Genomic DNA, 13937 nt, shown 5'->3' with positions numbered 1-13937 from the left:
ATTAATGTGAAGCCGCAGACTGTACACTCTGTAATTAGTAACATTGTGTCGTCTGTCCTCGGTGCTGGTTAGCTTCAGGAAGACAGACAGCTGCAACATTATTTCCCTGTTCTACCTGAGGAGCATCTGACTTTAATTGTAGCGCACAGCTTGATGTGGGGCTGGTTTGTTAGAAGCCTAGCACTAGTATAATCTGCAGAGAACACAAACCTGCCAACACAGGTCTGAAAACAGGGGCTGAGTCTGTCTGACTGCCTGACGGCTGCACGAAATATGATTAATGAGTGAGGTATAATGATATTGGGAACCCGATTAGCACCACAAAAAGGTCACAGATCAAAGCGCTGCGCTTTTCAGGAACTCTAATCATTGCATATAATCTGCGGGTTGGAAGGAGTGAAGTGGGAAGTCGTCAGAAAACGTCATCTTGGTTTGGATAACCACAGACACAAGATCTCTTTAAGAGGCATGTTGGGTTTTAAGCAGTCTAGAATGAATCAATTTGTTTGGCAGCAGGCTCCCTTCCTGCATCTTCTCTTCTTGCCAGATGAACTACTGAATGCTATTTTCCTATTACATTGTTTGTACACAAACAGCATGCCTTCTCAGTGGCAGACTTTTTAATTATACTCTGAAAGAGGAGATTTGCTGCCATGTGTAAATGTAGCTGCACCGGGATGTGTCAAATCACTTCTTCTACAGGAAAGGGATTCTATGATCTATGCCTAGCACTGGGGTGTAGATGTGCAGCCCCGCAATGTTCACACTGTCAGGGCACACGGCAGACTTTGGCATGCGTTCTGTTCCAAACTACATGTCAAATACCCTGATCAATACTCGTTAATTTGTAATGGGAAACAGGGTCGCCGTCTTCATTAAACGTTTTTTTTTCTCTCAACACGTATTTAACCCCTTAACATGTACATTTACATCATGGAGGTTCTGGGTTTGTACGGAGGTGGATTGGGGGAGGTTCTGTCTCCATATAATGCGGGTGCTGTCTGTTTCTTATAGCTGACACCTGCCTGCCCAATGAACGGAGCGGTTAACCATTTAACAGCAGCGTTTAAATGCCCCGATCAATGTTCGCAGGTCCAAAATACCCCCCGTGCAGTGAGATCGCGAGGTGCTGTATGGTTGCAGGGGTCTTCTGAAAACTATGCCTTTGGCATGGCTTGATAAATTGCCCGTCAGATCGTGGTATATTGTAATACTATGGTATTACATCATACTGCAAGAGTGATCAAACATCGCAAGTTCTTGTCCCCTTTGGGGGCTAAGAAAAAAATAAAAATAAAAAAATCATTAATTAAAAAGATAAAAGGTAATAAAAAGTTTAAAAATAAACCTTGCCATATTTATAATTTAAAAATCTAAATAATAAAACAAAAAAATTTTTTGGCATCACTGCATCCATAAAAGTCCAATTTATCAAAGTAATGCCTTATTTACCCCGCGTGGTGAAAGTCGGCAGAAAAAACAATGCAAGAATTGTTTTGTTTTTTCTTTTGTTACCCAGTATCCTCGAAAAAAAGAGTAATAAAAAGTGAGCAAAAAGTCATATGTACTTCAAAATGGTACCAATAGAAACTACAGGATGTCCCGCAAAAAATTAGCCCGCGTCGCGTATGACTATGTAAATGGAAGGTTGCGGCAGAAAATTCTATTTTTTACCAAGAAAATATTATATTTAAAAGTAGTACCGTATATACCGGCGTATAAGACGACTTTTGAACCCCGAAAAATCTGCTCTGCAGTCGGGGGTCGTCTTATGCGCCGGTAATATAAAAAAAAAAGTGTAAAAAAAAATAAATTCATTACTCACCTCCCCCGGCGTTCTGTCGCGCTCCGGCAGGATGTCGCTCGCTCCGGCAGGCTGTCGCTGGCTCCTCGTCCCCGGCGCAGCATAGCTTTCGGAATGCGGGGCTTGAAATCCCCGCTTCCAGAAAGCTAATACACACGCCGGCAGCCATGACAGCATTGAATAGCTGTGATTGGCTGAAGGCGCACGTGTTAGCAATCACACCCATTCAATGATGTCATTGAATAGTGTGATTGGCTGAAGCCACGTGCGCGTTCAATGATGTCATGGCTGCCGGCGTGTGTATTAGCTTTCTGGAAGCGGGGATTTCAAGCCCCGCATTCAGAAAGCTATGCTGCGCCGGGGATGAGGAGCCAGCGACAGCCTGCCGGAGCGAGCGACATCCTGCCGGAGCGCGACAGAACGCCGGGGGAGGTGAGTAATGAATTTTTTTTTTTTTCTCCACTGTATACCGGCGTATAAGGTGACAGTTGGGGGGTCGTCTTATACGCCCCGTCGCCTTATACGCCGGTATATACGGTACAACAAAAGAAAACCAAACTATATAAATCTGGTATCCTAGTAATCGTACTGACCCATAGAATAAAGTTATGTCACTTTTGCTGCAGTGTGTATGCCGTAGAAACAAGATGCCATTTTTATCACCCAAGATCCTTGCTAAGTACGAGACGAATGTTTTTTACTGTTCAGTCATACGGGCCGTACTCGCTGTGGATTCTGTGCAGCAGAAACACCACAGTGGCAAATTGTAGCAGAATTTGGTGCAGATTTGCTATGGATTTCACAATTGACATTCTACAGATTTTAAATCTGTAGTGTATGTTAAATGAGGCCAGAAATGTTCCACACCATCAGGACATTTGCTAAATCTCACCCACAAGGCTTGTATTGCAATTGCTGTGGATTTTCCATGTGGAAAATTTGCAACATCCCCCCCCCCCCCCCCATATGAACGTACTCTAATGAATGCAAAGAGCTCTTTGTATACTGAATCCTACAGTCCGTATAGCATATTGGTTACAGAAAAAGACTATACAGTTTATGCTTTAGTTTAGAAATACCAGAACTCCTAAATAACACCTCAAATGGATCTGAAGAAACACTAACACTGAGGTAGTCTGCATGGAACAGTACAAGGACATCCATAATGTGCTATATAATTAGCTGCCTTAACGATTGTGTAGTCCTGGCAAAGAAAATTAGATTGCTATTGACAGCCGGGTTTAAAGATACCTCAGTCATTAATGGGTTATTCCCAGAAGGATTTATCACCTATCCCTATCCAAGAGATAGGTTATAAATGCCTGACTGATGGTGGTGTCATCAATGGAGATCTCACCAATCACAAGAGTAGGGTACATTCCTCCTCACTGAATGAACTTGAGACAGGTATGTAGACTGTCTGCAGGAAGGGGGGAGGGGGGAGGATGGAAGAGCCAGGAGCAGGAACTGAGCTCCCGACCCTTCCCCGCCCCTATTTGCAATGGGAGAGGTGGGACGGGGCGGAGCTAAGCTCCGTTAATTAGCTCCGCCCTGTCCCACCCCTCTCATTGCAAATAATGGCAAGGGGTGGAGAGGTGGTGGAGAGCGGCGGGAGCTCAGTTCCTGCTCCTAGCTCTTCCATCCTCTCTCCCCCCCCCCCCCCACAAACGAGGACACCATATATCGGCTCAGCGTGACAACCCAGACTAAGGAAGATGTGTGAGTGGATGTTCAGCAGTATTTTGCACCTGTGCAATTAATTGCTCCTCCATTTAGCAGTCTAGCTGCCTGCAGGTTTGGGATGTGGTGTTTCTACCTGCCTGCTTGTATTAGTATATCTGTAAGTATATGGCCGCTTTCTGTCAGTTTTTTGTCTGTTTATAATTTTCTTTTCTGTGATTTTTATTTGTGCACATTAATCTCTTCATTTACATATATCACTAGATATGGGAGAAAATACCCCATAAATTAAGCCGGCTTCACAACAGCACAAGCACAATTGTGCTGGACTGAGTGCTTGTTATTGCAGAATGAACAATGCTTTTTAGCGCGCATTGGCATATTTTACTGTACTCCTTGCACCCGCAAGGCACGGCAAACAAAGACACACCAAATGTAAAAGGCTAATTACCTACAAATGTGTTCCTTTTCCAGCCCAATCACAGTGTTTCAAGCATCTTCTTGTGTATTACACGCACATTTGCGCAAACACCACTGCCTTCTATAGCAACCTTGGGTGCGCAAATATGCAGAAAAATAGAGCATGTTCTATAATAATACGGAAATGTGAATGAAGCCATTGAAATCCATGGGTTCTATTCTCTGTGTATTACATGCTCAAATACACCCATGTGAAGCTGACCCTAGAGAGGTGATAAAGTAAAAGCCCTTTTAAATATGTAAGTGCTTTCCAATATAATATTTTTGGGGGGCACTACTTTATTGCTCAACTCAGGTAGTGTAGAAACTGGGTGCACACTTGTTTAAATGTGACTGACGCAATTCACTGTAATGCATTAGTCCTACTTTTATAAGTGTTCGCTTATGTCACATGGGGCAGAAATGCTGTAGATATTTTGCATAGAATATCTGCAATATTTACATTATACAAACTATGTGGCAGAAATGTATAGATCTTGTCAACATGATGTAAAAGCACAAAATCTGTAACAGAATTGCAGTGTGGATTTTAAACCCCCCCGATGTTAATTTATGTTGCATATTTTCTGTTCCGATTCCACCTCTTCAAAATGAGGGGGAAGATCCACACCAACGGGCGCAGATTTTCTGTTGCACTATATCTGCAGTATTTCCTCCCCATGTGGATGTAGCCTTAAAATACCTGCAACAGTCTTTAATCAGAATTATTTTCCCACTAGTTCTAATAACTAGTACAAGTCTTTGATGTGCTTACCAATCTGCTTATGCGAACAAACTCTTCAGCTGTTTTGGCCCACGGTGGAAGCTCCACATCGGACACTACTGTACCATCATCCATCACTCCAAGATTATAGTCATTTGTGTTGACAAACATCTCCGGCAGATAGTAGAATTCAGGAATAAGCTCCTATAGGAACAATGCAGAGAATCACAAAAATATTTGTAACCAGCTGAATGAGAAGCAAAAGTGCACAATTACACAAAAATGATCTGTGAACATCCAGAAAATGTATGAGAGATGTAGACATAATAGTCAAGAAGATCTACATTACCTTAAAGGGAGTCTGTCAGCTCAAACATGCTGTTCAAGAGCAGGAGTCGTGGAGCAGATTTTTATATATAGTCTTATAGGCAAAGATTCAGTATAACTTGTACTGTATTCATTTATTCATATATATTCATTTATATCTGCACATTCTGAGCTTGACAGTCCAATGGGCGGTCCTATCAGTGATTGACAGCTATGCATGTATGAGTACATACAGAGATAGCTGCCAATCACTGATAGCTCCGCCCATTGGACTGTTCAGCTCAGAATGTACAGAGATATAAATGAATACAGTACAAGTTATACAGAATCTTTGCCTCTAAAACTATATAAAATCTGCTCACCTCCTCATGCTCTATAATAGCTGACAGATTCCCTTTAAAAAGTGTTATCTAGGATTTAAAAATTGATGGCCTATTCTCATGATAGACCATTAATTCCCTTTCAGTGGGGGTCTGCCATCTAGGACCACTCCCACCAATCAGCTGTTTGAAGGGGCCACATCACTCATGTGAACGATTACAATCCCTGCCAGCTGCAGTCAACCGCCCCCTGCGGTCATACCGATTCAGCCACTATATGGCTCAATTTTGACCATTGTCTGGGTATAGCATCCCACACTCTCCAACTCGCCATACCTTGCACATCCCCACGCCCCTTTAACTTCTGTATCACCCTATTATATTTGCAGTATGTAAGCGTGCATCGGTGCAGGCCCCTCACCCCTACTGCTTCCATCGATTACTACATGTAACTACGGTTTTGTTTCTATTCCCAGTCTTGTTAGCACTGTGGAATATGTTGGCGCTATATAAATAAAGATTGCTATTATTAATTCTCTTACCTATTATTTGAGCCTTTCCCTCTCAACACTAAAAAGTAGTTTTTAGCATAGGAGAGGTCTGTTTAAACCAATATAGGCTATTGATTTAAAAGAAAAAAAAATCTATACATCTATAGGTAGGTGAATACGTAGCACTGCTGTTAATGAAAGAAAACAAACTCAACCGAGCTCCCCTAAGTAAAAGTTTTTCTAGCTAGGACACATTAGAATTTTTTTTTTACTTTGAATCTGATGACTGTGGAAAAAGTCAACCAGGCATATCCAAGCTCAAACTCCTAGCACCCCATGCAACATCAGTTTTGGAATGCAAGATTGCTTTCTGATTAAAAGAATGACATTTACTGCTTTACTAAAGCAGTAATTGATCAATAAGCATTAATGCTTAACAATTACTCATTGCTTTATTAAACCTGTAAATGGCACACTTTTGACCCAATAAGGAGCAAACACTGTAAATTTATGACACTTGGTTCTGAGCTTTAATCCCGGCTGATGGTAAAATAGAGTGCGGGATTAAACCTCCTGCAATGTAGCGGGAGCAGGTCAGGTGGTTGGCTGTAAGTCGTAGCCGATGACCCGCAGGAGAAAGCAGGCGCAGTTTTTAAACTGTGTTTTACTAAGCCAGCGTTTTTATAAGCCTATCATCATTGGTTGAAGTTAAAAGTGGAGTAGTCATATCACAGTCAGATGTCTGTGTCAAGTGTAAAACTTTCATCAATGTGATGTTTGACTCAGATATCTGAGGATCTCTTAATATGGACATTGTACCACGTGTATCCTCGATGACTACTACCGATAAAAACTGTATTAATTTTGATAATGTTGTAGCTTTGTAATGCAACAAAAGACCTTGCGTCTGCAATCACATTTCTTATAACTAGCAATAGGTATAAATATACAGCAAAAAACGGGTAATGAGCTTTATATAGAGAGAAGCCGGAAATATATTTTCCATCTGTACCAAACATCGTTTATCCCCTAAAACATAAAACATGCTTAAAATGTTGTATACCCATTAAATATACAACTAAGTAAAAAAAAAAAAATAGCCCATCTGACCTTGATGTCTGAGGTGTCACGTTGCGAATTGCGCCACGCTCTTGAAACTGAAGAAAATGCTCTGTCAGCATGGTCAAACTTCCCACCTTGGAAATTTAGGAAAAAGGTTGTAAAGGGCTCCTAGAACAAAAATATCAAATTGTTATTAATTGCTTTGTAGAGAAAAGAGTGATTAGTTTCCTAAAAATAAAAGACACATGGTGGCTACATAAATTGAAAATATAAATAAAATTACTTTTACATGAAAAAATATTTGATGGATTATGCAGCCAAGAGGTTTAGCTAGCTCAAGCACACAGCAATCGTAAAATCTCTACACATAACGGAAAAGCAGTCTGAAGGCTATGACTTTGGTGGAACTGCCCAACTTCCTTGTGTGTATGTGGGGCCTCCTGACTCACCCCTGACAGAGTGTATTGGTGAAGTATATCTCAAGCATGTTGAAAATTACATGCCCACTCCTTTTGTTCTCACAAGAGGTAAGTCCAGGTCAACGGTATCTAGAAACCCTATGGGCGCTTTTAGACAGAAGGATTTATTGATCGCATGAGTGGACGAGTGAACACCATTCATTCGCCAAACCGTTGAATGTATAAGAATGACTGAATGATCGTATTTATCTCAACAATTAGTGAATGAGTCAATGATGATTTTCATGCTTGCATGAAATGAACGGATAGGCAAACAAATTATCGTTCTTTGTTTGATCTTTGGCTGTGTTTACACTGAATGATCATTCAAATTCAAATGATGTGGTGATTCTTTGAACAATGATTGTTTCATCTAAAAGCTGTATTAGGGTGGATTCAGACAACTGTATATCGGCTCAGTTTTCACACCAAGCCAATATACGGTGTCCTTGTCCGCAGGGGGGTGGAGGGGGGGATGGAAGAGCCAGGAGCAGGAACTGAGCTCCCGCCCCTTCCCCGCCCCCATTTGCAATGGGAGGGGCGGGGCTAAGCACCGGGACTTCGCACCGCCTCACCCCATCTCGCCCCCTCCTATTGCAAATAGTGGCAAGGGGTGGAAAAGGGGCGGGAGCTCAGCTCTTCCATCCTCCCCCCCTGCAGACAAGGACAGCGTATATCGGCTTGGCGTGAAAACAGAGCCGATATATGGACGTCTGAAATAGCCCTTATTCTCATTTTCCAATTGGAAAACACATGCACGCTCAACTGAGCCAAGTGTGCAAGTGCATGGGAAAGGAACAGCTGTCAGCGGAATGAGCGATTGAAAGGGTTTCAGCACCTTAACATCTTCTAAATTCCCCTTCACTTTCTAAGCATCCCCTCACCTATGATGCTTAAGGTGGCCATACACAATATAAAGATGATCGAAACAGATGTTTAAAATTAAAACAACTATTTAGTAAAGTGAATTTTAAGATTGATGGAGCCAAACAAGGGAATCAACATCACAGATGTGAACAGCGACCAAGTTCATTTGTTTAGATATTTAAAATTTGTTGGAGAAAAACAAACTTGATTTTCCTTCATCCGATTTCCTTGATACAATAAAAAACATTTAAAGGGATTTAAAAGCTTCTTCTTGGTTAAAGAACACTTAAGCCCATATTAGTAGATAATTGCCTAAAATTAGCAAGGCCCCATAAATTATATCGAGGATTTATGTCCGCTTGTACCATTCTAACAAGCTTTAATTAATGGTATACTGCTAATGCTCTCCCGAAGAAATTACTTTCTTCTAGATGAATTACCTCTTAGGTTTAACAGAAACATACATTATTGTAAACCAACATGCTATCAATAAAACACAATTCCTGATTAATCCACCAAACACCAACACATTACAGAGGAGCCTTAATACGGTTGCTTAGCATTATTAGGAACAGATAAATTACACCGGCTATACGGCAATGCAAATGAGGAACTTAAACAACAAATACAGTAAAACAAAAATCCTGACAGGAGGCCTAAAGAACAATGCTACAAAAACAACCGCTACAATTTGCAAAACGGCAAGAATAACTAGTAAAATGAAATACGTTTTTCTTATTTTAAAAATATATTTAGGGAAAATATGGCAAGTAATAAAGAATTGTAACTATTTACATAAATTGAGACTTCAGCCATTTTTGTTTAATTAAATGGTCTCCCCACAAAAATCCTCATCCCTATGAAATATTAAGGCATATTGATGTCATAAAAGTGTTCACCTGTTTGAGACACCCCTAGTTTTGTAAAATGAAAAAGTTCCCTACTAGAGCAGCTCCCCAGATCTGGCGCATCCAAGGATGACCATTCAAATGAATAGCCGGCATATAATGGTGTAAGAGAATTACGGGACTGTTACTTTCCACATCTTTTAACCCTTTCCAATCCATTTATTTTTTCTCACCCATTCTCCCCAGCTCCAATTTATTTGGAGTGAGAAAATGGGTGAGAAAAAAATACATTTTCCCTGCACCCTCCTGAACTGACAGAGTTCAGGAGGGTGCAGGTGCTCACTGCACCGTGGGGGATCCTGCTTACCTGTCAGGCGTCTTCCGCATTCTCGTTCTGCCTCCCGGCTCGGCGATCATGTGACCGCTGGGGTCAGGTGGCACATGGCGGTCACATGATCGCCGGGCCGGGAGACAGAAGGAGAACGCGCAAGATGCCGGTCAGGTAAGCAGGTCCCACAGTGCAGGCTCCCGGCTCGGAGTTCATGTGACCGCCGGGGGTCAGGTAACATCGGCGGTCACATGATCGCCGGCCGGAATCTCTATGCATTACATAGCGCTAATTGAGCGCTATGTAATGTGTAAAGGATAAAAACCCTTTCTGCCTTCTCCTAGGGGGTCCTCGATGGGGACCAGTGCACAAGTGTATCTGCACCCGATGTGTCTGCCGATCAGGTGCAGATGCACTCCTGCACTGCAGTGTCGGGCCTGCCCTGATATTGGAGCTGTGGAGGAAAATGATGATGTCGGGGCAGGCCCGACATTGGATTGGAAAGGGTTAAAAAAGAGGCTGCCTTATGAAACAACCATAAATTAACTTAGTGGTAAGGATTAATTAAAATGGTCTGTCTCCTTAAGGCAACTCCTTTATATAAGGGAAATGTATAACCAAAAACAAAAAAACAGCCTGGCAAAAGTAGATGGGAATTAAGGGTTCCACAAGCTGATGGCTGGAGCATTCATTTTAACTTATGATTTCTCATTTACTTTGGGGCTTAAATCCTCCAAATATGAACACAAGAATTCCACTAAAGACAAATTTCCATTGCATACATTGCATTCAGCATTTATCATTTTAAAGTCACCTCGGAGGTGGTTCTAAAGAAATTACTATGTTTGAGTACAGTCCTTTGACCGGAACCTTGGTGGCCTTTGAACGCCAGAATATGACTTACAATTCTTAAGAGCCAGCTAAGTACAAAGCTTGCAGTAGAGTAATGTGTGCCATAGTGAAACTTTGGAACTTGTTCATCCTCCCACGTCTCGTAGCGCTCGGCAAAGAAGGCTGCTCTCTTGGGATTCAGAGCTCCAACAGGCTGAAAGATATAGAAATTTTGCTTTACAAAAAATATTTACATTTAAGCAAAGAATACTAGATTGTTTAAGGAATGGTCATAACATGGCTTTAAAACTGCAGCCTGAACTACTAGCAATTACATACATAGCGACAAAGAAAAGATATGACCACTGAGATGGCTCCCTAGAGACATCAGCAAGACAACTGAACACTATCAAGTGACACTATAACTCAAAGCTACAAAAAGCAAAATATAATTAATCCCATGGGGGAATGTTATGCAAGGTAGAGACTCATGATACGACATGGGAAACATTTCCTAAGGTACAAGCATGTTGGTACAGTATAGGTTACGTATACATAACCTGCATTAAAAATAGAAAGAAAACAAAAAATAGTGTAAGCAGATCTTGTACAGTAAAACCACATCAGAGGAAACTGCCCTTGTTGCCAAAAACAGCCAAACTGGGCACAATGTCCCATAACTAACTGCAAGTCATACTGGCAGTGCAAAATGTCCAGGACACTGCAAACTATGCTACTGTTTCCACACAGAGTGACTGCATTGTAGGGCTGATCCATAGAATAAAGTTGTCATGTCATTTTTATTGCAGTTTGTGCGCCGTAAAAGCAAGATGCAACAAAAGATGGCAGAATGTTTTTTGTTTTGTTTTTTTTCATTTTACTTCACTTGGAATTTTTTAAACATTTTTTCAGTGCATTGTATGGTACATTTAATAGTACCGCTGAAAATAACAACTCGTCCTGCAAAAAAAAGCCCTCATGCAGCTACGTTTATGGATAAATAAAGGAGTTACGATTTTTTTGAAGGGGGGGGGAGGAAAAAAACGAAAAGGCCATGTCATTAAGGGGTTAATAGGCATCAACACAGAAAAAAGTTTAGAATTACGGATGTAACTGTAAACAATATTTTTCATAGGCCAATCCATTTAATGCAGTTGCTATTCAGATCTAGGTCTCTCTCCAGACAACAAAGAATCTGTAGCCTCATCTTGCAGTTATGCTCCCTTATCTGTCCAACTTCTTTCTACATTTGGTAGATTAGTAATAGCTGGGGGAAGATAGAGGCGAGTATAACTGCAGGGTTAGACTACACACAGTGTGTTACCACAGAAACATATCCAGCTGCATCGCAGCCACAGACACAAAACGTGCAGTTTGGATGCATTAAAGCCTTGGTCATTTATCAGATGCAATGGTTTTTCTTTTCGGTACACCACCTTGTCGCATGCTTCAACCTTTTCCAGTTACTGAATATTAAAAAATTACATTAAAAAAAATAAATAAAGATGAAGGCCGATGTAATATATAGTAAACTAATTTAGTTTTTTGCATGAACATCTTGTGAAGAGCACATGAATTATTTGCTACTGGGATTCGTCATTTTTTTAAGATTTCACAAATCTATTAATCCTAGTGTACAATTTATCCTCAGGGGGTACCTTGGGGCGAAACACGTGTCGGGATGCAGGTGGTTAGGTGGGCTTTATACATTATGTACTGCTGCTCATATGCATAGATTTAATGCTTTGTATGCTTGATGTGTCATTTTATGCGATGAAATGTTTGTCGATATATAATTTTGCATACGTGCATTTTATGAGCATACATTTAATTCTATGAACTTGATATGTTGTATGCCTTCCTCCTGCCCGTCTGCTGCACATTGGAGACTCACCTCTGTTGTATTGTAACATCTTTTTAATTGTAATGAATAAAATATAGAAAAGTTTTTTTAATGAAAGCTTTGAGTGCTGACCTATTTTTGGAAAGTACTGAATATGTCAAAGCAAAGTAAATAAGATAACAGTGTGTACTCAGGCTAAGGCCTCCTTCCCACGAACGGATTTCCGCCGCGTAATTTGCGGTGAAAATCCGCTGCGTTGCCCGCAGCTATTAGGTTTGCTTGAACCTAATAGCTCAGGGCACACGGTGCGGAATTCCATCCCGGAATTCCGCACCGTGAAATCTCCCGTCCTCACCCGCGGCATGCTCTATTTGCCGCGGGTGTACGTGCAGACTGCTTCCATTGCAGTCAATGGAAGCCGTCCGTTCACGCTATCTCCCACTGTAGCACAGCGGAAGATAGTGTGAAAACGATTCCCCGCCTACAGCCGCCGCATCATATGACGCGGTCGGCCGCGTCATGTGACGCAGTGGGCGTGTCATGTGACGCGGCCATCGTGTCACATGACGCGGCGGCGGTGGGTGGGGAAGCGTCATGCGGGAGCGAGGACGCCGGATCCGCTGGTAAGTATGGGGTCTCTGGGGGGCGCTGTGACGGGCTTCGCCGCGGAATATTCCGCGGCGGAGCCCGTCACGGCCGTGTGCAGCCGGCCTAAAACATATACTCAAAATAGGACATTCAGTATATAAAGTTCCATTAATTTCAGAACACTGTACACATGAAAAGGGTTGACAAACATTACTTAATAAAAAGACAAGCCACAATAAATATAAATTAAATGAGTGACAGACTGTTACTGAGGAAGAGAGGATCCTGTCCATGATGGCTTATGTTCTAATGATAAGGACTAGGTGCACACCAGCAGTGTCTTTGAGTTGTGCCCAAGAGGCTCGGGCACAACTTGCATCAAACAGCACATGGACACAAGTTCTTGTGCTGTCCAACTTACGCAAAGGCAGCACACTGGCTTGAAATGGCATGTCCCATTTCTTGTCTTAGAATAGGACAATACCAGGAGTTTTCACACGGTCCACGTTAAAAAAAATAAATAAAAAAACCCTCAATGTGCATGTCCTCATAGGCATAAAATGGGGCCATATGCTGTGGATTAGCCCCAACAACACATGGCCCAAAAGACTTTCATGTGCAGAGAAGGGGGGGGGGGGGGGCTAAAACTAATTATCTTACGGTTTTAAAATTATACAAGTATCAACATAGAAGATAGATTATAATGGCTAATGATTAAATGGTAGATTATCATTTCTTAGACTCACAAAGGCAAACCCCCATCCCTCCCCCAAAAAACCAAAACACTTCCTCAATGGTTCTCGATTACAACAGCGTCTTACTGTAGCCTATTCATAAGGAAGTCTACCATACGAATATGTTCAGATTGATGCCCAGTAATAAAAGACATGGCTTGCAGGTTACAACGCCAGATCTTCAGGGCATGTTCCACTATTGTTGCTTACATTGGTCTGATCTGCCTGGGCGAGGAAGATGGCAGCTGGGCTGGCTCATGAATTACATGGTAAATATAGATTTTTATTAATTTTTTTTATGGTGCGACATTGGAAGAAGGGTATGGGCAGGGGTGTTTACATTTATACTTGCCAAAGTTTTTCTTGAATGGACTTCTCAGTAACGTCACGATAACACCGGGTATTTATGTAAAGCAGTAATATAGTACAGAAGCCAGCAACCGTAAAGCTAATACTTGTGAGTAACTCAATCCTTGGCTATGGGTTAGTTACAGGATACATGCTGCAACCATCAGTCTGCACAGCAGGGAGTTAATGGGAAATAGAAGAAATACTAAAATGCAATTCTCCCCA

The 13937-nt window shown here is 41.6% G+C and overlaps 1 protein-coding gene across 2 annotated transcripts in view; it reads right to left on the bottom strand.

Annotated features, from left to right (window-relative positions):
- LRBA (LPS responsive beige-like anchor protein) overlaps window positions 1-13937 on the bottom strand; it is a 503130-nt gene that overhangs the window by 123371 nt on the left and 365822 nt on the right. For both annotated transcript variants that reach the window (XM_066573657.1, XM_066573658.1), the window contains 3 exons: window positions 10273-10413; window positions 6916-7035; window positions 4719-4871 (listed from right to left, as the gene is read on the bottom strand). In XM_066573657.1, coding sequence (XP_066429754.1) covers window positions 4719-4871; window positions 6916-7035; window positions 10273-10413 — 414 coding nt within the window. The remainder of the gene's footprint in view (window positions 1-4718; window positions 4872-6915; window positions 7036-10272; window positions 10414-13937) is intronic.

The sequence above is a fragment of the Eleutherodactylus coqui genome, chromosome 7, assembly GCF_035609145.1.
Source record: "Eleutherodactylus coqui strain aEleCoq1 chromosome 7, aEleCoq1.hap1, whole genome shotgun sequence".
Classification (NCBI taxonomy): Eukaryota; Metazoa; Chordata; class Amphibia; order Anura; family Eleutherodactylidae; genus Eleutherodactylus; species Eleutherodactylus coqui.
This window is presented reverse-complemented; position numbering and strand designations above follow the sequence as displayed.